General features: G+C 40.9%; 1 protein-coding gene across 1 annotated transcript; it reads left to right on the forward strand.

The window, feature by feature from the left end:
* The first annotated feature begins 1,489 nt into the window (after positions 1-1,489).
* On the forward strand, positions 1,490-22,132 carry USP14 (ubiquitin specific peptidase 14). The gene is made up of 16 exons (XM_064442909.1): positions 1,490-1,744; positions 4,168-4,313; positions 4,951-4,983; positions 6,888-6,992; positions 8,679-8,782; positions 10,870-10,928; positions 12,857-12,987; positions 13,294-13,374; positions 14,234-14,313; positions 15,850-15,964; positions 17,354-17,419; positions 17,758-17,850; positions 18,774-18,902; positions 19,996-20,056; positions 21,174-21,281; positions 21,405-22,132. The coding sequence occupies exons 1-16, from the start codon at positions 1,729-1,731 to the stop codon at positions 21,554-21,556; spliced, it is 1,479 nt and encodes a 492-aa protein (XP_064298979.1). The 5' UTR covers positions 1,490-1,728; the 3' UTR covers positions 21,557-22,132.
* Positions 22,133-23,228: the final 1,096 nt, after the last annotated feature.

The raw sequence follows: 23,228 nt of genomic DNA on the forward strand, positions 1-23,228 counted from the left end.
AGGAGTCTCGAACACATGGTCTCTATAGAGGTCACTTTTGGTATGGAGAAAAAACAGTAAGAGTGGAGACATCCTGTGCTTAGACTTACGGGCTGACAGCTGGGATTGCTCTCACTTGAACAGACGGTCTGCAGGACCTCACCCTACAACTGCATGAAAGCTTTTCTAGAAAGCTCCTTTAAGCAAACCAGAGTAACAGAAGATTAATCACCCTTGCTGGTAAACTGTAACAATGCTTAAGTCACCTTAGTAATCGGAAACTCCCATCTTAGTTCAGCTTAATTTCTAATTTCTTTCCTAACTAAGATTCAGCTTAAATTCAGGATACCACATGTTAGAACTTCTCTATGAAATGCTATCCTTGTTCCCCAAAACTTCCTTTTCACATCTATATTTTATTGTCACTGGACAATAAAAATAAACTTTTGTTTTTCTTCTCTGTGGCAAACTGAAACGTTTGAAATTGAAGATCATATTTGGTGAGCAGCATGCATATCAAGGAATGATCCTTCTTGTTCGGGGTATCACTTCTACAGCAAGATGAGGGGGCCAGAAGCGCAAATGCAGATAACCAAATGGTGGCAAAAGCTGCAGCAGCAGCTCCTACAACTGCAAGGGGAGCTGGTGAAGGTGGTAGTGGCGGGTTTCTCGAGGTGGTAGCTAGGAGGGGTCTGAGGAAGGGACGTTTCTTCCTAGCATTCTCTTCCTTCTTACATATTTCATTACTGCTTTAGTTTCTTTAATCACAACCTAATATCAAGAGCTTTTGCAGAAGAAGTTGAGACTCATGGCTTCATACCTACTGTTTTCAGTATCTTTAGAATTGTTTTTTATTGTCCTCGAGGCTCCTGGCCGTTGCCACCACACCCAGCCTTCAGCATTCCTTATCTGTCCCATATCACCGACACTTAAAAGAGTTGCTGGCAGATTAGTCACCCCCTCTCTCCTTCGCAAAACTCACCTATTGACCATTTTATCTCTTACTCCACGTTTTCCTGTAGCCCAAACATATTTTCATCCACAACAGCCTTTTTTCCTTCCCCCCAGCCTTCGCGCAACCGCAGCTTTTGAGCAAACCACCACCACCACCACCACCACGTCCGTAAACCCACCCCGGCCCCACAGCAGCACCGGTACTCCCAGCCTCTCCGCCCGCTCCGGGGGCCGGGCTCTCTCCACACCCCAACCCAGCCACCTTAGGCGGGGTCCCCCCGCCCGGACAGCACGCAGCCCGGTTTAATCAGGCCCGGCTCTGCGCCAGCCGCCCGTCTGAAGCCGATGTTGAGTCACGCTTTACTCGTGCGCCACCCTCCCCCAACAAGCCACCGTTGCCCGCGGACCGCCCGTACGGCCCGAACGGTTTCTCTTCTCCGGTCCGGCGGGCAGCGCCTCCCTCAGGCACGGCCGTTGCTCCATCGAGCAGTCGGTAACGTCCGCACCGCGCCTCGCGACCACCCCCTCCCCTCACGGCCCAGCCCTTCCGGCGCTGCGCGCGCAGCCCGCCCCGCTTCCGGAGAGCGGGCCCCGCTTGCAGCGTCATCCCGAGGGGCCGGTTTGAATGAGACCCCGAGGGAGGGAGGGAGGGACGCCACCGCCCCGCCGCCGCCGCCATCGCCCGCCCGCCCGCTCCCTCCCCGCTAACGCCGCTCCCCGCCGACCGTTCGCCTCGCCCGCCGCCACCGCGCCTTCCCGAGACACGACGCGCCGCCCGTCCGCCTCCCCTCCGCCATGCCGCTCTTCTCAGGTGAGCCGGCCCCACCGCCCGCCCCCGGCCCGCCGCGCCGCCGCCCGCGGCGTGGGGCCGGTGCCTTTACTTCAGCGGCGCGCCCTCCCCGGCGGCCCCGCCGCCCCCGCCAGACCCTTCCCGCCGCTGCCGTGTGAGGGCAGGCGGGCGGCCCCGCCGTCCTCCTCTCCGCCGCCGAGCCCGGCGACGGGAGCTCCCTGGGACGTGCGGCCCGGCCCGGCCGGGGACGGGGAGAGCACTCTAGACGGCCGGGAGGGCCCTTTCGGCGAGGCTCGGCCGTGCGAACGGGCGCCACACGCGTGCGGTCGTGCCTCGTTGTTGCCCTGTCTTCGTTTGGTTTTGGTGTGTATTAAGATAAGCGCTGCTGTCTGTCAAGGGAGCCGTGATTCTGCATCCGCGCCTCCAAATTTATTTAGGTGCATCTGCCTCCGCTCTTTTAAATCCATTATTTCTTAGTTAAAAGCACAGGAGTTAACATTTTTAAAGTTACATCACATCCCCCTCACCCTCCTTGCTGTGAAGGAAAGTTTCCAGCGAAGACTGCAAGAGCAAAACCCCTAATGACGCTTCTGGGACCGGTTCCTGGCTTATTTATGTTTCACAGGTCTGGCCTCTTGGGGCTTTTTAGTACGTGAGGAACAGATTGTAGAAGGCCTCTGTACGCAGTTGTGTTGCTGTTTCTCCAGTTGGGGTTGGCAAACTGGGATCCTGATGTCAGTATAACAGGACTCTTCCTGAACTGTAGGACATCAGCATAAGCTGTGTTTTCTGTTCAGTGGGGCAAATGTGTCCTTTCTTAGACTCCATTGTTTTCAAACTAACAATTTTCTCCTTTCATTTGGAAACTTTTGGAGGAAATTTCAGTTGTGATCTCTGAAGAACAAACACTCGTGCTCTTCTGTTTCCTCCTCTTGACTGCTGAATTGGTAAAACTAGCAACACTACAGATTAATAACTTCTAATTCCTCTGCGTATTTAGTGGCAGATGCATGACTGTTCAAAAACGCAAAACTTAAAAGACTTTGTGCAGCTGACTTGTTCAGTGACTGAGTGCATTCATTTCCTGGAAAATGGGGAAAAGCTTGTGCTTGGTAGGTCTTAAATATGCAAAATAATAAATGTGTTTTAAAAAAAGTCAGAAGGTTGGACAAATCAGAAGGTACTTTTCTGCTAGAAATACTGAAAAGTCAGTCATTTGAGTTGCTTTGTAGGCTAATTGAGAGTAAGTTATTCTTCCTTTTTACCCACCATGAGCACTGCATGCTTCTGAAATCTTAACCTTCTTGGAAGGTTTTTTAAAATTGTGACAACCTAGACTTACCATAGTATATTTATTTAAAACTGGAGCACGGGTAGAAGGAGGGATATGGCTTTCTTAAAGCATGGTATTTCAGTCACCTACTGTGCACACAGGATATTACTGAGTGCTATATTTTGCAGATTTTCAGCAAAACTGCAGCTTGTTAGGGTAGCCTTGTGTACCTGTGATAGTGTTTGGAAGTGATCAAAGGTATGTTTTTAAAGAATGGTTACACGCTGTTTATTCCAGGCATTCTTGTCAGCTCTTAGTTGGTACTAGCTTTACCAAAGTGAATTTAACATGCCTTTGTGGCGTTCTGCCTAATGCTGGTGATCCTGTTTCCAGCATTGAGTGCTACGCTTCGTGTGGCCAAATTTCACTTCACTTAATTCCAGTCCTGCACCTTTATTAGGGTCAGGGTGTCTGGACCTGCAACCTATGCTAGGCTGTTGGCTGTATTTACACACAGGTGCCTTGTTTGTGTGAACACTGTCAAAACCGAGGAGGGTAGCAGTGATGGTGTTGCGAATGGCACTGGGAGGTTAACCTTCTGAAAGGAAGCAGGAGGTGTGCTACTTTATGGGGCTTGGCCTGAGGCACGTTTACCTCCTCACATAGCTCCACATGAGCGATACTGGTAGCCAAAACCACGGCTATCAAAGAGTAGCTTTGCTTTTAAAGAACATGGTATTGTTTGCCGTTGGAGGAGAACGGAAATGCTATGGAAAACTGAACTGGAATTGCATGTCTGAACTTCCTTCAGAAATTTGTATGCAATGAACAGTGCCAAGACATTGGGAGAGTTGCTTTTGAGCTGCTTTTGTGAAGACTCGTTCAAGGAATTTCTGATGCTGTTATATGTGTTTGTGGCTTGCAAACTCTTTCAGTATATATGTTGCTTACAGTTGTTTTGTAGACTATTTTTAGACTTGTGGGAAATAGTATGTTCTGATGGCTGACACACTAAGATGTCCCTTAGCTTGATTATTGACAAGCTTTAGAGTTAAAAACAGAATGTTTTGAGGTGGTATGAAGTCTGGAATTTGGAATACTGTGTTAAATCTTGGTTATTATGTTCTCGTATATTAGGAAATAATCCAGTTTCAAAACATTTTGTTTGCAGTTAATGTGAAATGGGGAAAAGAGAAATTTGATGGTGTGGAGCTTAACACTGACGAACCTCCAATGGTCTTCAAAGCCCAGTTGTTTGCACTGACCGGAGTTCAGCCAGCTAGACAGAAGGTTATGGTTAAAGGAGGAACTCTGAAGGTAGGAATCTGTGGGGTTTTTATATGATTTCTAACCTTACTACATTATAAGGTAATGAGCAATGACCATATTTCCAAGTGTTCCTCCAGAAGATCTTTCATTGTATGTATTAAATTGACTATGCTTTTCAGAAATAACTCTGTATGATTCATTGCCTACTATGAGAAAATACTGGCAAAAGTTTCCTGCTAAACGGTTGGGAGGTACACTGCTGTTTTAAAACACTTCTGCACTCTTCTATACCAAACAGTCCTCTGTGTGGTGGTTTTTTTTCCCTGTTCCTTTTTAATGTTCAGAGCCTGAATGCAACTTTTTGCCTTTAGATTATTTAAGAAAAGCTTTTTTGGTACTTCTTTGCTGGAGGCTTGTCGCTGTGATGTGATATAGACAGCTTTCCTACAACAAGTTGTTTACATCTAAGCGGTGTTGAATAACAGATGAAGAACCTTATTGAAAAGATGACTTGGCTGCTTTTTATTTTTGTCAGGCAAGATTTGATGATGTGTACACAGTTAAGATTGTGGAATCATGGATGAAACGTAGTTAAATATTTATAAATATGTGATTAATATTAATGAAAATGCTTGTCTTTTGCTGCAAGATAATGAACTTGTCTTTTATTTAATTTCAAATACAGGATGACGACTGGGGGAACCTAAAAATAAAGAATGTAAGTTCTGAGGAATAACTAGACTTTACTAGTTTGATTTTTATTGTGGTATTTAAAGACATCTAAAGTTCTTGCTATTTCTGTTTGAATGGGTAATTTTTTCTTAAAAATCAGACCTTCATGAAAAATAATTTTACAGTTGTCATACCTTAGCATTCTTAAAGTCCTACCACTGATTTGTAAAAAACCTTTTCTAGCATCAGTAGGAAGATCACACCATCTTCCTGTCTTCCTGAAGTACTTGGGAGCATATCTTTCTTTCTTACAAGAACTGTTCTGGGTTGAACCAGGGATCCTTCTATGTTGTATGTCTGTGACCATAATAAGAAGTGATATTACTTAGGGAGAGCTTGTGACCCTGGGCACTGTCTGTGGTGTGTCGCGCTTGTACTTTCCCAGCAGGGAAAATGGTTGCGTTACAACCATTACAGCTCTGCCTATTTCCTTTTTTTTTTGTCAGCCTGCTGAAATTTGTGTTCCTGTACTAAATAGCTGCTGTTTAAAAACAAAGCCATTAATAATGGTTATTTGTACTTTTGACTAGTTCAAAAAGAAAACAAAAAGTGAATGTGTTTACTTTTTATGTTTGTGTTTCTTACCTATAAAATATTGTAATAAGGAATCCCAGAGGTTTTTGTTTGGGTATTTTTTTGTCATTTTCATTTCTGTAGGTATCTTGTAACATCTGTTTAGTACAGGTTTTACTCCAGCTCTTCTCTGAGCAGATTGAATTAGGTAGCATTACTGTTACCCATGTAATTAGTTTGCAAGCATCTATTAACAGCCTGTAGCTGCAGCTATTGTAGCAAAGTCATTTAGCAAAAACCCCAGTACTTAATATTCTTGTCCTTTTCTGCATACTGTTACGCTAACGGCTGCCTTTATTAATTTTAATAATGTTATATACAAGTTCTAGGGATTTATTTACACTGCCAAAGCAGTTTCTTTCCCTTCTGTTGTCCATCCTTTTCCTTAGCACTGTGTTTTTTAACGCCCCAGATAGCCATTTTCTCCCCCTTTGATAGATCTTATTGTGTAGATGTTCTCCTGTTGAATGCTGAAAAACTCCTTTTCCTTTGGCTAGTCTAGCAAGCGTGGTAACTTGATTGCTTCCCCCTGCCCCCCGCCTTGAATGTTAGTCCTCATGCCTACACTAATGGGGTCATTTTGGTTATTTTTCACTTTTTGGTTAGTTTAATGTTCTCAGAACTTGCCAGACCGAAGGATGGCACTTCCCTTTCCTGCTTGCTTTTCAGGTGGGAAAAATAATTCTGAACTCAGAGCTGTGGTCCTCATTATTACCTCATCTGTCTGAAGTGTTTCCCTGGATTCTAGGCTAAAGATATAGGGTGTTTTTTTTGTTGTTTAGAGAGTTCTGAATTTGAGAACATGCAAATCTGTCAATTGAGAAGCTCAAACATTGCAGCTTCTTTCAAATCAGAATTTAGCTGCTCAGTTATCCTTGGTTCCAAGGTATTTTCTAAGACGTAAGGGAAAGAGGAATATTTGCACTGAAGTGTGGAAGATGCTTGATACCTAGTGGTCCATGATCAGGAAGGGAGCTTTTCTGAATACTTCTCGTTGGGGTATTGCATGAATGTTAAATTTAGTCCCAGTTGGAATCTTGCATTGTTAGCTGCTGGCAAGCTCACCAGGCTCAATGGAAACGTCTAGCATGGATAATGCTGTGGAATTGTTTTCAGCAAGTACTCTATAGATAATGAAAAAGTTAAGGTATACCCTTACAAAACAGCAGTGCAGTATCAGTTCTGTAAACTAAGAGAAAGATTGTGTTTGTTTTTGGGGAAATAGCTGAAATATATCAAGACCTTAATGATTTTATTTTTTTTAAGCGGAAATAACTGCCCTTAAATATTTATTACTATTTTTTACTGTGTTTCAAGGGGATGACCTTATTAATGATGGGTTCTGCAGATGCGCTTCCGGAAGAACCAATTGCTCGACCCGTCTTTGTAGAAGACATGACAGAGGAGCAGTTGGCTTCAGCTGTAAGCATATTTCAAACTTTGGTTTCTTCTAACCTTTGAATAATAGCAAGTTTTTAAATATTCACAGTTGCTTAAAAGTGGATTCTGAAACTGTAATGTCTGTTAGTATTTATAGCTTCTCAAAGAAATGCTAATTTACGTTGATGACCCACATGGTAGCAGTGATGAGAAGTCTGGAATTTAAGTCATATAACTAGTGCTTTTTTTTTCTTTAAGGAGGCAGCTTAGAAAATTCTCTAAAAATAATATTGCTGATGTTTTTAAAGACTACTACAGCAAGGGCAATACAACTTTGTGTCCTGAACTTTGTCTGAATAAGGGCTTTTAGACGTGCAGAATTGTTTCATGCCTCTTTCGTATCTGTGAAGGGAGAATAGGGGTTGTTTGGGGTGGGGTGTGTTTGGGGTTTTGTTTGTCCGTGTTAGTAGTATTAGGTAAACTTTTTTTCTTCCTGTAAAATGAAAATAAGTCTGACCTTATTGGAATAGATTATATGTTTTCCTTTATGGGAGTAAAGTCTGGAAGAGTGTAATTTTTTTTTTTTTGTAATGAAGTAACTTTGGTTTGAGTTGTTTCCCTTTCTTACAATTTGAAGGGCTTCATTTTCTCATCAGTCATTTGAACTAGGAGCTCTTCATCATACTTAAAACAGTTGCGTGACTGTTGTCAGCTGTACATGCAGAATGGGAATGCTTTATGCATGTCCATATGAAAACAGATCTGTAGTTTAGGACTGGTTTTGTGCTTTGGTGTTGAATGCTTTTCACGGCACCAGAAGGTGAAGGATATTTATGTATTTTTGAGACTAACCCTATACACAGACTTTGAGATAACTGAGAGGCAAACAAGGAGACAATTCAGTGACAGATAACATTTTGAAAAAGTTGGTCACATGGCATTTCTCTGAGTCAAATTTTGTTATACATCAAAATTCAGTTTTCTGTACTGCATGTATTCATTAAAAATGGAATACACTGTTAAATGAATCTTCTCTTCCTAAAATAATTAGTGGTATTGGTATGCAGTACTACTTCAGTGTCATTAAACTACGTGCTTTTCCCTGACAACTCCTCAAATATGCAGGATTAAAAAAAATGCTATCATGTTGTGAGTTATAGTTGTTTCTGAAACTGGTTAGTTTAGTTATTAGTTGGCCTTCACATTTGTCTAAACTTTAGAAATTCACAAATTGTCTGAAAGGATCAAATTAATGATCTGTTGCAGACTTTTGGAGAGGAGTTTAAAGGCTTTTGTTTCTAACTATGAACTTCATCACATTCAGAGTTCTACTGAACACTGATTTTAATTAAAACACCCATGTTTTGTACAAATGTATTCATGTGGAAATTTCATGGAAATAGAATTTTAAGGTCAAAACTTGGATGAGATTATAATTGAACTTTCTGAATGACTGCCTGCTTGAAGAATATGTTCATTAAACTAAACATGCACAGAAAAAAACCCAGAGCATTCCTGAATGTCCATTAAAAGCACTGAATGGTGAAATGATTAATATAATCAGAAATTGGATCTGGAAAACTTCATCAGGTTTGATGGAATATTCCAGGTTTTATGCATCTCTGATTATTCCTTTTCTTAGAAGTTGATGTCAAATTATAGTGTTTACGCAAAAATGGTTGCACATCTCTCTCAGACCTTCAAGCGCCCTTGTAAATTTTTTGGTAGATGGAATTACCATGTGGATTGACAAACCTTGGCAACACTTGCTACATGAATGCTACGGTTCAGTGTATCCGCTCAGTGCCAGAAGTGAAAGAGGCCCTTAAAAGGTAAGATTCAGTACAAAAATACCATGACTAAAATGTTTTCTTTAGCTTATGAAATAAATATTTTGTGGAACGGTCATCTTAACACTGGTGTGGATTATCATAACAATCTGTTATTCTTCCAATCTATTGAAGGTTAACATAGTGATCAATTAAAGTTTATGCTGTGGCTGTGTTAGTCTGTACTTTTTAAAGAACTTAAGACTATGTATTTTTTGGAACTGGCTTTTAGTGGAGAGAACTTGTTTTGCCTAGCTAAAAAATAGTTCCTGTCAAGACTTGTTTAAAATGCTTAAAAAAGCTACTGAACTTCTAACCCTGTTTTCTGGTGTTAGTTTGTATGGTCTTGTTCTGTATATAAGAATCGTACAGGAGTCCGGTTCCTTTGAGGAATATTTTTTCAATGGTTTCATTGCACAGTGTGTTTTTAGCTATGAAATTCTGACGTTACCAACGTTTGGTACATGAACGTACAGCAGGAAGGTCTGAGATAGGACCATGGATGGTGTTGTGGTGGCAAACTGGAATAAGCTGGAGTAAGTGTCATGTGGGTGTGTGGGGACCAGAAGACATGCCCTTACAGAATTTTGTTTCATTTGTCCTCGTTGTAGAATAACTTTTCTGAATTTTTATTTTGTTATTCTGGACTGAAATGTGAGAATAACCAAAATTTTTTTTTTGTGAGGAGTCTACGAGAACCTTGAAAATTATGAAGATTGGAGGAAAAAAGAATACATAGCATTGTGAGCGTGAATTTGTCCTCCAGATGCATTATAATGAGAAAACCATCAGTAGTTAAAAAATGTGAGGATTAGGTAGAGCATTGCCACCTTAGGGTTAACTTAATTCCTTTAAAATACACTGCTTTCTTGATGCATTGGTACCTAACTGGTTATTCTAGATTACTGTAAACACTAAAACACTAGTTATTTTAGTACTTACACATTTTTCTTAAGTCTGTTAGAAGGTGAACCTTAATTATTTAGCACTGAGAACTATATGTGAAGGATAGAAACTCAGTTTTAAAGCTTTTTCTTTTTTTTTCAGTGCTGTCATTTTAGGAAAGTCTGTTTATTTCCATGTAAAGGGCTCTGAGTTACTGCACTGAATCAGTGTGTTTGATAAATTTGACATCCCCATCCCATTTGAAACTGGCAGACTGCAATACAAGATGCGGCCCTACTGTCTGTGGGAAGTCAGATTCACAGGCAGCCGTTGTGTTTTCCCCTGGAGGCTTAGCCTTTATTTGGCTTTCCCTGCTTGACGACAGCATGGGAGGGTATATGGCAGCGGGAGAGAGGTGAAAGGACTCAAGCAGGAAAGGTTACTATTACGGCTTCATTTCTCACCAGCTGCTCTGTTGATCTGCGCAAGGGTACTCCCTGTTTTGTAGTATGTCGGGGAAGCTTCCAGCTCATCATCTACAAATGGACAGAATTTTTAAAGTTCAGCCTGAGATTAAAGTTTGCATGAGACCCTCCTTTTGCTTGAAGGCTTATATGCGTTGAGGAAGCCAGCTGTTCCTCATGCAGCTGGTAAATTAAAAAATAACTCAAAGAGTAGTAGTAAGTTTTACTGACACGGGTGGACTTCGACCATACTTTTTCAGTGTAGGAAATATCTCCCCTAGAAAAACATCTTGCCTCTCACTGTTTTGCTTGCCTGCTCTCCATCTCTGTGCATTTTATCTGCCATCTATCCTTGAAGGTGTTTTTTTTCCATGTATCTGAAGAAGCAGTGTCAAGTGTTTCAGAAGTGGGGTAGCTTCTATTCAGATTTTTTTCTCAGTTTCCTTAAAAGTAGATTGAGTCTTTGAGGCAAATGGGTTAGGGAAGCAGCAGTGATGTATCTAGACTTCTCAGTCTACATTTATTTATAGTTTCAAGAATGCCAGTTTTCCTTTGCTTCCATACAGTGCTTGCAAAGTAGCTGAGACTTTGAGGTGTCATTAAATCTTAATCCTGTTTGGTGATTGATTTCTTTTGGTACATTTAAATAAATCTAGCTGCTGCCTGCTTTATGATTTAAAAACCTGACTGCTCTTCTTGATTGTCATTAATTGCATACAAATTATTTTTCTCCTCTTTTAGGTATGGTGGTGCCTTAAGAGCTTCAGGAGAAATGGCCTCTGCTCAATACATTACTGCAGGTTGGTGTTTAGAGCAGAACACAGGGTTTTAGGCTAGGGTGTGTTTTTCTGCTAACTGCAGATGAAAATTGCGGTTAGATCTGTGCATATTTTTCTTCAGCGCATATGCCTTAAGAATTTCAGATCTACTAGGACTGAGGCATTCATTTTGCTCTGTTGTTAATATCTTTAAAGGTAATTCTGACAGTGGTTGCATAGCGTACATCTCTGCATATTACCTAGCTGCATGCTAGGAAAAAATATATTCAAGTGTGATCTTAGATAGATAGAAATAATTCATATCTCTTAACTGTTTTGCATGTAGGCATAAAGTAATTGAAACTTCCTGAAGCAGACTCCATCCATCTGTTGATCTGATCATTTTGTGTAGAAATATTTTAGTGTACAGTTTTTTGTTTCACTTAATGGTAGGCTAACGCCATACTCTTAGAATATGTATTTCACTGATATTTTTTTTAATATGACTTATTGGCTGAGCATTACTGTTAAGATGGTAGCTGATGCTTTATCAGTGGTCTCAGCCTTTACCCTAAAGATCCAGATATCGTAACTGAAATAGAAAGTAGTGCCCTCAAAAGGAAAGTTACTCTTTGTTGCGGTGATCTGGGTGCTCACAAAGTGAGATCTCATGATGGCCCCGTATCTCCAAGTTCTAACTAGAAGTCTAGTTAGACCCCTTACACTTGAACAAGGGTACTACTTGTCCACTTTTTCTTTTTTTACTCTATTTCATTGCCCCACTAAGATGCTGGGCCAGGACACTGGGATTTCTACCAGTCCATTTAAGGAAAAACAAAACAATATAAGGAAGGAAAGGTCCGGTTTGTGGGTATGCCTGCTGATTGAATTTTGGGGTGGTAAGTTCAATGGTTACTCTTTACAGCCATGCCTGCCCCTCCCCTTTTCACTGCCTTTACTTCGTGTCCCTTGTTTTCTTTTTAAGGTGACATCTCTGCTTTTTAGGAATCTTAATAGCTTAAGTAATTAGAAATTAATTCTTTGGTTCTGAGCTGGTCAAGAACTCCTGCATGACACTTATGGTGTGGTTTGTTTTTTTAATTGCTGTGTCATATCAGTTGTTCCTCTTATTAGGGTCAGTGAAGATATTTCTTAAAGAGAGGAAGCAACTGACCTTGGTTCCTTGTAACCTTGCCTATATTCACTTATTCAAAAGTGTCATTCATTAGTCTCTCCACTTGTGAATTAGTGACCATGCAGACTGTTGCCTACCTCGCAGGGTTGTTGTGAGGATTAACAGGTGTCTCTGAAGCGATTGTGGATTTAAAATGCTGTAACCTGGGTAGGTAAGACATACATAGTAGTGTGTCTGGAGCAAAAAAAGAAAGCCACGTGTACTGTCATGCAATCAGTAACATTCACTGAATTGCGCATAGTTATGAACTGCCTGCACGTATGCGTACAGATACTTGTTTTCCTGGGTCTTAAAGTAGGCATGAGTATTTCCTAGATATTTCAGTTGGGAAGAATGACAGGTTTTTTTCCCCGCAGGGGTTGGTGAAACTTAAGCTGCTCTAGAGAATAGATTGTGAATGCCTTCTTGTTTCTCTAGGTGTAGTCCTTTTGTGAAAACATTGTTTCTCAGATGTGTTTCAAATGAAATCTGAACTGCTCAAAAATGTGAATTCTTTTTTTTTCCCCCGTTAGCAGCCAGGAAAGACAAGGCGCTATGTGCCAAACTCTCAGAACTGTCAGCTTTACACTTGCAAAGTCATGTTCACAGATGAGACCTTAGGTGCACCTATTATGCCACCTGGAAAATTTGGTCCCTGCTTTGGAAAGATCAAATTGGACACTGTTAAATGATGAGTTTTTAAATGTTGCTGTTGTTTTAGTATCCTTTTTAAACTTCCTGCCATGTTTGAATTGCTTTTCCACTTCTCAAAGCATTCACTTACTTTTTCTTCAAGCTCTTAGAGACTTGTTTGATTCCATGGATAAAACTTCCTCCAGTATTCCACCTATCATTCTCCTGCAGTTTTTACATATGGCCTTCCCACAGTTTGCAGAGAAAGGCGATCAAGGCCAGTACCTTCAACAGGTAAAGACCGATTATTAGCTTATTGTTTCAGAATTCTGTAGTATGTTGGAAGTTGAGAAGAAGAATGTTTTAAAACTTCCCTTCTCCTGTGAAAATAATTTATCCCAGTAAAGTGTTGACTTTTGTATCGTGTAAAAAAAGTTGAATGTAATCTCAAGTGCTGGCTCTGAAAACATATGGTGGAATAGGGAGAAATTCTTAGTTAAGGAATCCTTACATTTGGTTTTATAGTGTAAAAAACTGATGGGTTTAATATACTAAATTATAATGCTTCTAGTCAGATATAATGTTCTGTTCCCTTCCTAGGATGCCAATGAATGCTGGGTGCAGATGATGAGGGTACTACAGCAGAAGTTGGAAGGCATAGAAGGTGATACAGTTATGGAGGTAATTGTAGTCTTACTCTAACCGGTTAGGATTTATAATATTGTACTTAGGATTTATAATATTGTACTTGTGATTCATGTGTTTTTTGCTAAGGATTATCTGTTTTGTGAGTTCTTTAGCATGTGTCTATAGTCCAGTAGGTGAAACTGCTTTCTGATGTGTCTGATCAGCCTAATGCTACCTATGTGAGCTATGCTGTGGAGTGTACTGGAGGAGTAGTTTCCTTTTGGGCTTTGTAAGTCATGTGTTGGACCAGGGCGGTGGTGACTGTGATAATGCAGCAACAGGCCCTCATAACTTGTGAATGTAGCACGTAAGAGCTTTTTTTTCTGAGAATAAAAAAAAAAAAAAACCACCAAAAAAAACCCAACAACACAAAACTCCCCCAGAAAACCCCAAACCAAATCATCTTTGTGCTACTTGTAGCCAAGAATGCTGTTTCAAACAGACAGCTAACTTAGTCAATCTGATAAGAAATTAGTTAAATTTTTTTCTCAAGACTATACCAGACTGACTATCTTCTTTGTTAACTGTTTTCTGGAGAGTCTTGGCAATGGGGAAGATCTGATAGACTACTCTAAAATTTAAGATGTATTTAAGTTGGAGGCAGAGAGGTATGACTTTTTGACTGAAATCTTGCTTGCTGATGTGCTTCGAAGTGGCTTTAACAGGATGCTATAAATGCATTTGTTTTGAAACTTTGATACGGTGTAAGGAGATTGACTGACTAGGAGAAAATGGACCTACAGAAAGGCGAAGGAATAGGCTTCAAAGGATTTAAATAGTGTTGTTTTGTCTGCAAAGACAACTGTCTTTATGTGCTGTTTAAAGTTACAACATAAGACAATTTGTTTTACAGACAGACTCTGGAGCTACACCAGCAGCTTCGAAAAAGAAGAGTTTAATTGATCAGTTCTTCAGCATTGAATTTGAAACAGCGTATCCTAAAGACTAAGGCAAGACATAAAGAATGAGAATAATTTTACACTTAGCAGTTGTGTGCAGGCAGGGTGAGGAGCATCGTTTGGAATAGTATAGAAAACAAAGGTGTGTGTTGGGGGAAGAGAGGGAATGATGTAAAGCAGGAGAATACAGAAGTTAAAGTTAAGATTGGCTATACTTTGAGAGAGAGGATGATGTGGGGAAGAAGAATGGTAATGGAAATTTACAGGAAAACCCACTGAATTTAAATACCAGGTTTCTTTCCCAGAGAAGATTGCTGGTTACCTACTTCAAGGATGCTGAGATGTTTTATCCAAATAAAAGTAATTATCTTCCTAAATAACTTCTTTTTAATTTTGGCTTGTAAGGGAGTGTTGCTGATACAGTTGGCATACTAAATGTGGGCAAAAGATAGCTTGATTGATTTCTTAAGAAATAGATTAGCTGCACACTGTTAGATGATTAGGAAACTAAGGCAGCTGACAACTTTCTAGTAGCTTCTTTTATAGCAAGAACAAAAAGGCCACATGGAGCACACATCTTATGCCGAGTATTAACTGTTTTTCTACTTCTCCACCCCAAAATCCTGGCCATCATTAAACTGGCCACCACTTCTAGAAATAATTATATTGTGCATTTTGCTCATCTGAAATGCTAAGGAAACATCCCCTCAGGTGAGGTACTGTATCCCATCGCTTGGTAGTAATGAAGGGTAAAGGCCTTTTTTAAGGTGAGAGTCACGCGTCTCTCTCCCTGTACTGTGATGTGTGTTATCTATCCCTGAAATAGTTGGGAGGAGCAGAATGAGTAGCTAAGAGGGATGATGCGTAGGCTAATGGCAGGGGGAAGACACTTGGTAGAAAAGTTGTGTTGCAAGCCTTCAAAGTGTGATTATGGCAGCATTTGTAGAATAGATGCATTCAGAGCAGTCAGAAAAGTATCTCGTTAGAAGGAAGTGGATGAGAGAAGAGAATTGGTGGCGGAAGTACAGAAGAGAAGAGGTTGGACAGAATGATTAGAAAAATGTGTAGAAAATAATGAAGAAATAGACTTTGGTTCAGTGAAGTGGACAGATACAAGGCAGAGAAAAGAGGCTGTGTGTGTTGAAAGAAACAGGAAGTCTGGCCAGCAGCAGGAATAGAAGACCTTGATTAACTGCAAGCAGTAACGGAGCATGATGTTGCAGGACAGCTTCAAGACCTGGTATTGGCAGCAAGTTAGTATGATCTGTGTCCGGGCAGGGGGTGGGAAAGGAAGAAAGAATAAAGCAGGCCTCACAGGCTTAAATGGTGATTAAAAACTTATTTTACTTTTTTTGGCATTCTGTCTGCCTCAGCTACCACTTGTCATTAGACAAAAAGGAACGGATTGGTTAGAAGGAAGGGCTGTTTCAAATCTTCGTTTTTATACTACAGAAAGTACTATTGACGCACAAGCACAGTTACCTCAGTTACTGTGCTGTTCAGCATCTTCTTTTCACTAGAGCAGTAGCTCAGCTCTTGGTGCATGATGGTTTTCCTTAATTTCATGAAGCATGAAATGTACAGAAGCTGAAGAAGAGGAAGTAACTAAAGGAAAGGAGAACCTACTTCAGCTTAGCTGCTTTATCAATCAAGAAGTGAAATACCTGTTTACAGGACTAAAATTGGTAAGCCATTACACCATTTTTTTATTTCACTGAGATTCTGAATGACCTGGTTTTTTTAATCCGTGACTTGGAATTGACATCTGCTGCCCAAGCTTTACAAAGTTCCAAGGTTTTTTGGGGGGTTTCAGTGGGAAGATGGAAGTGAAACTGAATTGCATGTTAATGTAAGGCAGACTTCAACGGAGTGTTTTCTTGACCCTGTGTGGTCTTCTCCATGCAGGTAACCTTGTGCAAGCCAACTTGTTACATGTAATTTGAAACTATTTGTTTGACTTTCACTTCAGATTAAGTGATATCGTGATTTAATCATGTTGTAAACAGTTCCCCAAAAGACAGTTTTAAAATAGAGTGGCGTTTTGGTTGCTGTGTCTAAGAAAAAAAAAAAAAAAAGAAACAATTAAGCTTACATTTACTTTTGCATATTTGAAGGGGGTGTTAACCCTTCCATGTCACAACATCATCTTTAAACTGTTTAAGTCGCACTTCTTAAAATAGTCTGTGCTTTTTACATATTATATATTTATATTTATATAATATATAAATTCATATTTATAAATACATATTATAAATTAATATATAAATATATATTATATAAATATATTATAAAAATATTTTTACGTTTTCAGGGTTTTCTTGGAGAGTCTGAAGGAGGAAGGAGAGGAACTAATACAAAAACCTTGTAGTAACTGCTCTTGCAGAGTATTTCTATAAGAGCAGGGATGGAAGCAGAGATCTGGTTTGTACAGGACTGGACCAAGTTGCACGGTTCTCAGATAATTTTTGTTTCTCCTTTTTCTGTTTTGACAGAATTTAGAATGAAAAGTAAGATAAGATAGTTAATGCTCACAGATTATAAAGAAAGGGCCTTCTAGAATTCTTACACTGGATTGCCTGTAGCAAGAGAGTCACAACACTAACAACCAGGTCAGTCTTTCCCTGAATTTGGAAAGGTCCCTGGAAGCGGAGTATTGCCACCTGGCTCCTTATATATGGCTCTGCCTTAGGCTGAGAGTGGAGAAACGTGCAAATATTCCTGTCACAAGAAACGTCAGACTTATTTTTTTTTTTTAGTTGTGTTCCAACCATGACATGTCGCATTCATAACCAAATCCAGATCTTTCAGTTGCAAGTTCTACTCTTGTAGAATAAAATTTCTGCAGAGAGAAACTTAGTGTTGTCAGGGCTCAGGAATGATCCTGGAGCTGAACAACTGAATGGGCATGGTCTTTCTGCCAAGGGATTTCAAAATTCTCTGTGTCGTAATGACTGATAGCAACAGAAGAGACTGGCAGAACAGGATTTAGCTGGTGGCTTGTTTATCCATGCTGTGCTTTTCTTTAAGCTGTGTTTTATGATGAACATATGTGTTACTACCTTTTTTTTTAACAGCGTCTTCAAGAGGAAATCACCAAACTCTCTCCAACACTGCAGAGAAATGCACTCTATATCAAATCTGTGAGTGGTACTTTTGTTGCTCTCTTTATGTATGATTCTTTTAACTGTTGTCAATTTTCTGTCCCAAAACACAAAAGTTATTGCTGCAGTAGCATGTGATTTCTATTTATAAAGCATCTGAATATCCACTACCAAGAAACTTAAGGCCAGTTGAAAATTATTTCTTTGAGTACACTACTACACAGAGCTTGAAAATAGGAAGCCTTGTTATAGTCCTATGTGCTTGCGTACAAATACATTCCCAGAATAGCCTGTAATTTAGGATGAGCAGTGTTTAAGGTGTAAAGGATCTGTGAACATCTGAAGTAATAGCTTTTTCTAAATTTTTTTTTTTACAGTCTAAAATTAGTCGCTTACCGGCGTATCTGACTATTCAGATGGTTAGATTTTTTTACAAAGAGAAAGAATCTGTGAATGCCAAAGTTCTTAAGGTAAGTTTTCTGTGTACTGAAGTTTAATTCCTGTTTATGCTTTTCAATGAGTTTTTGTTATAGGTAGGCAACTAATACTTGAAGGCTATTTACTAAATAGTTCGCTTTTAAATTGCATTTTGAAATATTAACAGTGCCCTTTTTTTGCTTACGTACAAAGTAGTTTTGTTCCCAGTTGTGATGATGTGTGGCAAACTATGCTACTGGAGGAGGAGGTGAGGACAGAAATCAATGTGGTCCAATACTGTTAGGATGTTTTTTGGTCTCTCTTCACCAGTGTTTAATTAAGGAGAGGGCCATGCTTTCGGTCACTGGACAGTGTTCTAAAGTTGCTGAGAAATGTTTGCGCTAAGAAACACTTCCTGTGTTAGTTACTTGGTCCAGCTTTGACAAATGCAAGAACCAGCTGCAAACAGCTGAATGTTCCGGTTTTGCTTTCTGTTGGCCTTGGCTGATAGACCTCCGGGGCTGCCCAGGAAGCGTCGTGGTAGATGATGCCCGTTCCTGACAAGAGAAGCAAGGGAATAAAGATTGAAGGCACATGTTAACTCTGTTAGAAGGTTGTTTGGGTAACACAAATTGACGTTTTTGCAAGTGTACAGTCATTCTGCATGCTTTTTTTTCTTAGGCCTGCACAGGTATTTCTGTAGTGTGAAAGTATGACAGCTAGTAATAAAGAATTCAAGTATTTATACTGAATATAGTAATTTATGATGGTTTGTTTATACTGAATGAGACATTCTTCTGTGAAAGTACTGGAGCCCTTTAAGTAAGTACTGTCAGCAATGTTTCAGTAGATCGAGTTGTCATAAATGTGATGAGATTTGCATTTCATTGGACGTAGTGTTGCCTTCCCAGGGGAGAACGCTTTAATGTGGAGTACCAAGTCATACTAATAATCTTTTGTGCTTTTTACTTCCTAGGACGTTAAATTTCCTCTTATGTTGGATGTGTATGAGCTGTGTACTCCAGACCTCCAGGAAAAAATGGTTTCTTATCGATCAAAATTCAAAGATTTAGAAGACAAAAAAGTAAATCAACAGCCAAAGAATGTAAGTCTTCTGGCAGTTTCATGGACATTTTGATTAAATAAGCCACACATCTGAAACCAGGGTACCAATAAGGACTAGAGAAAACTTGACTTCCTTAAGTAAATTTTCTTATTTAGCACTCATTGAGCTTTAGATCTTTTTTGTGTATTTTCATGAAAATGCAGTATCTGCTTTGGTATGATTGCTTGATGAGAAACGTTATACGCTGTAGACAAACTTGTCACTTACATTTTTGTTTCAAAATGTGTTAGACTGTAGCGCTTCTGCTTACCAGTGTTATGCCTGAAGGTTTTCTGTGAATTACACAAAATGATTCTGTTCAAACATGATTGCTTGCTGGCAGGTCACTTGTTCAGTGGAGTGTAGGTAGCCATTTCCAGCTCACCAACTGGAAAGAGCTGTACAAGGGACTGCTATGTGTCTGACTGATAACGTTTAGAATGTATGTACTAGTGAGCTGAAACGCTGTGCTCTCAAAGCTTGGGAAGTGGTTTCATCCTCTACCCTCTCCACATAATCTAAAACTGACCTGCCTTTCTTTAATGAAGAGAAAAAGTAAGCACACTAAAACTGTCCTTTTTTTTGGTTAGTTTTATTTTTTTTAAGTTTGCTAGTCTTTTCCTGGCCTAACTCCTGGCAGCTTCATTTAAACATTTGAATAAGGCTGGCATCTTGTTTTACACAGTTAGGAGCAAGGAAGGAGTGCTATTTTAAAACAGAATGGATTGGCATTTGGAGTCTGTCTCTGGTAATTTCTTATTGCCACTTCTGCTGCTAGCGAGTCCCTAACAAGGAATAAAGTCTCCAGCTGCAGAATTGTTTTCATGCTCCAAGCCAGGAACTCTGGTGGCTAAACAGTCTGGGCAATGTGTGCAAAAATGGTTACGCATTTGCTTTAAAAAAGTGCTCTCGTTTAGATGAGGCTTTTGGATGTCCAGCTAGAAATGCAGTAATGGAACTTGTTTCAAGTCGAACAAAAAATGTTTAGGCTTAGAAACATCTTGAAATTAATGGAGAATTGGTATTTGATATGATTGTGCTAAAGCTTTCTGAAAACCGTTCCACATTAATTCAGTGTATTTCTGTTCTTCAGTCTAGTAAAAGTGATGGTGCGCAGAAAGAAGTTAAATATGAACCATTTTCTTTTCCTGATGGTGAGTACAAGGAAGTAAATCTATTTTAAAGTAACTTTCTATTTACTAATGTTTAAGTGGACCTGATGGTAGGACTATTTTAAGAACCCTGGTTATTTTTAATGCCCTTGAAAATCAGTCTTCAGAAACCGACAGAAATGTAAGTAACAGAAAGATTAGGCAAATAAAAATGCTGTTGAGATAGTCAAAGACGTAACTGTCATCCATCTGTCAGGTTGATGATACAGAGAAGACACACACGTCAAAAGACATTTGCATGTGATGTGCAGCTGTTTCGTGCGCTTCCTTGTCGGTGGGTGTCAGAAAGCTGAAATCAAAACAAAAAAACTTGAATTGGACTTTTAAAACCGCTGAGGCGGTGCTGGTGTTGCCTGACTCTGGGGGGGCTCAGAGCTTGAATGTCTTACGCCTTCACCCTCGTGTTGAGGACACTGCAGAAATTATTTTGGAGGCCGTGTTTTACCCAGACTGGTACCGTGAGGTGCTTTCTGTGTGACGCGCTACATGAGAAGCGGTGGGGGGCCTTGACTAGCCCAAGAGCACAGTGAAAACGGTATTCTGGAGTGCTGAGAAATGCAGTTAAGGCGCGCTGGGGACTGTAACGCCCTTCTCGGCACCTTCGGTATTGGCCAGTTTTTTCCATCGGAAAAATTGAATAGCGGAACTGAACTAACTGCGGGGCGGGTTGAGCTGCTGCACCGGGGTGTTCTCAGCCGTGTCGCCGAGCAGCCCGTGCTCATGTCGGTCCGCGCAGTTCCATGGCTCGCCCTGAATGGAGGCAGCAGCTGGTGTTTGAAGGAAGTGTGGGCCGAACCTGTCCAGGTTTCCTGACCAAACATCATCATTTTCATGCTTTAAGCTTGGTGCATTTGCATTACTCCCAGGATGCATATTTACGTTGTGAAGATGGCCAAGATTCTCTGTTTCCTGAGGGGCTGTCCTGGCTGAAAGCCGCTGATTTTAGTTCACAGTGACTTAGAACTGTGCTGCAAATGGGGTTTTACACCGCTACGGTGCTGCAGGAGGGCTAACGCGTCTTTGGTCTGCATGCTGTTAAAAATGCTAAAACTGTTCATGTAAGACTTACGTAACTTTTTTTTTCCTCCTCTTTCTTCAGATATTGGTTCCAATAATTGTGGCTATTATGACCTGCAGGCAGTGCTAACACATCAGGGCAGATCGAGTTCCTCTGGGCATTATGTGTCTTGGGTTAAAAGGAAACAAGGTAAAAAAAAAAATAATCATAGCAGCATTAACCACGCTTCACAGCTTCTTTCATTTGAGGGGCTGCTCACATCCAAGCGTGTTTGTGTACCTAAATTGCAGATAATCCTCGTTTTTCTTGCAGATGAATGGATTAAATTTGATGATGACAAAGTCAGCATTGTTACACCTGAAGATATTTTGAGGCTATCTGGGGGCGGAGACTGGCATATAGCTTACGTTCTACTCTACGGGCCTCGCAGAATCGAAGTAATTGAAGACGAAGCTGAACAGTAGTCTTCAGTTTTAGTCACTCTGCCTAGGTGTGAAATAAATGTTGATTACTGATCATTTCTTTAACCCCAGAGCTTTAGCAAGTGGATAAATAATCTGTTCAAACCTTTTCATGTGAAGAGGGTTATTGTTTCAAAACTGATCCATGTACCAATCGGTCACTGCTGGACTGGACCGCCTGCTGTGGTGGTGACAATACTTAAAATAGCTTTAATGTCTTGCAGAAGATAATTTTTTTTAAGCAAGCCTGTTGTCCTTCCCCCTCCTTCCTCTCTAATGTCATCAAGTATTTATTACACACCTATTCTCACATTTGTTACTCTTGCATGGTTTATACCACACTTCGATAGCTGCCCATCCTTTGCCTTACCTGGCAGTTTTGTTAGGAAGGTGGAAGAGAAACCGTTGCCTTGTTGCGTAACTCAGTGCTGCTGCCCAGAGCCAACAGCCGTGGCTACAATCAAGTATTTGTCCAGCCTGATCTGCTGACTCAGTCTGTTCTGTTGCTGGCATCTCATGACTTCAGAATAAATTGTGATCAACAATGTGTCTTCATTAAAAAAAGTTCATGTCTCCGTAGCGCAGTTACTATGTGTTTGCTTTTGCTTCTTGGGCAACCACTGATGGCTCCAAGCAGTTGTGTACTAAAGCCACTTTTTTTTAAGCCATAGGGCTTTATCTCCTGTCCTGTTACTCTTTATGCAGCAGTGTGGCTGCAGAACTGGGCTTTGCTTACTTAGAGTAACTTTCATTCCTTCCCCCAGGAGCACAGCAGCTGTGTGCTGGGGGAAGCTGCAGTATGGAAGTGTTGGCTACAGCCAGAAGAGCACTAGGCCATCACCAGAGCGCAACCTCAGGGCAGAGAATCTGAGGTTTTATGTGTCCCAGTTCCTCCCGGGAGAGCTGCACCCACACTAGTTCATGATCATATGAAATACCTTTGGTTGTGTCGTCAGTAACATTGCCTGTGTGGTGACTTTAACAGAAAGGAGCCATGAGCTCCAGCCCTGGCTGTCCCAGGTGCTGTTTCCACCTCAGAACTTGCAGTGCTGCTGCCTGTGCCACACCGCTTCCCCTGGGAGCACGCCAAAGGCTGTGTTTTAAAAAAGCTGGATGGCACTTAAAAGGCAAGTTCCAGGCCTGAAGGAAGGCCCAGTAGGGGCTCTGCTCCCACATACCCCACAGAAACATACCTGTTCTGCCTCACCTTGAGAGAGACTGTGCCTGTGCCTGGTTGCTTTGGGGAACTGTATCCTCCCCATTGTGGGCCCATGATCAATGTTTCCTCTCTTAAAGCTTCTACTGGCAGTTGAAAAGACCTTTCACTGCGCTGGACAATGGCATGACCTTACACCTATGAACTAACTGATCTTTTACTACTGGCCACAGCTTGATAGGTATGAAATTCAGAGTAACTAGTTTTCCTTCCCTGAGAGTGTTCTGCCCCATTTTTCTGCTGCTCTTGCTTTTTCCTGCTTTTGAGCTATGTGCATTTATCATGTCTGACAACTGCACCACCACTTGTATCCCTGGGCCAAGATACACTTAATAAATGCCTGGGACACTGAAAACCCAGCAGGAGAAGCAGCACACACTATGTGGGGCTACAGGCCTGCCAAGCAGTGGTTCTAGTGCCCATCTTTCTAGGTCTATCACCCCGCCCCCTTAGTTGCAC

The sequence above is a fragment of the Phalacrocorax carbo genome, chromosome 2 (genome assembly GCF_963921805.1).
Source record: "Phalacrocorax carbo chromosome 2, bPhaCar2.1, whole genome shotgun sequence".
NCBI lineage: Eukaryota > Metazoa > Chordata > Aves > Suliformes > Phalacrocoracidae > Phalacrocorax > Phalacrocorax carbo.

What these genes read in the sequence shown, in the direction of transcription:
- USP14 (XM_064442909.1), top strand. An exon ending in GGAACCTAAAAATAAAGAAT is followed by an intron (nt 4,984 to 6,887) that starts GTAAGTTCTGAG and finishes CTGTGTTTCAAG; the next exon opens with GGGATGACCTTATTAATGAT. An exon ending in TGTTTACAGGACTAAAATTG is followed by an intron (nt 15,965 to 17,353) that starts GTAAGCCATTAC and finishes TTTTTTTAACAG; the next exon opens with CGTCTTCAAGAGGAAATCAC.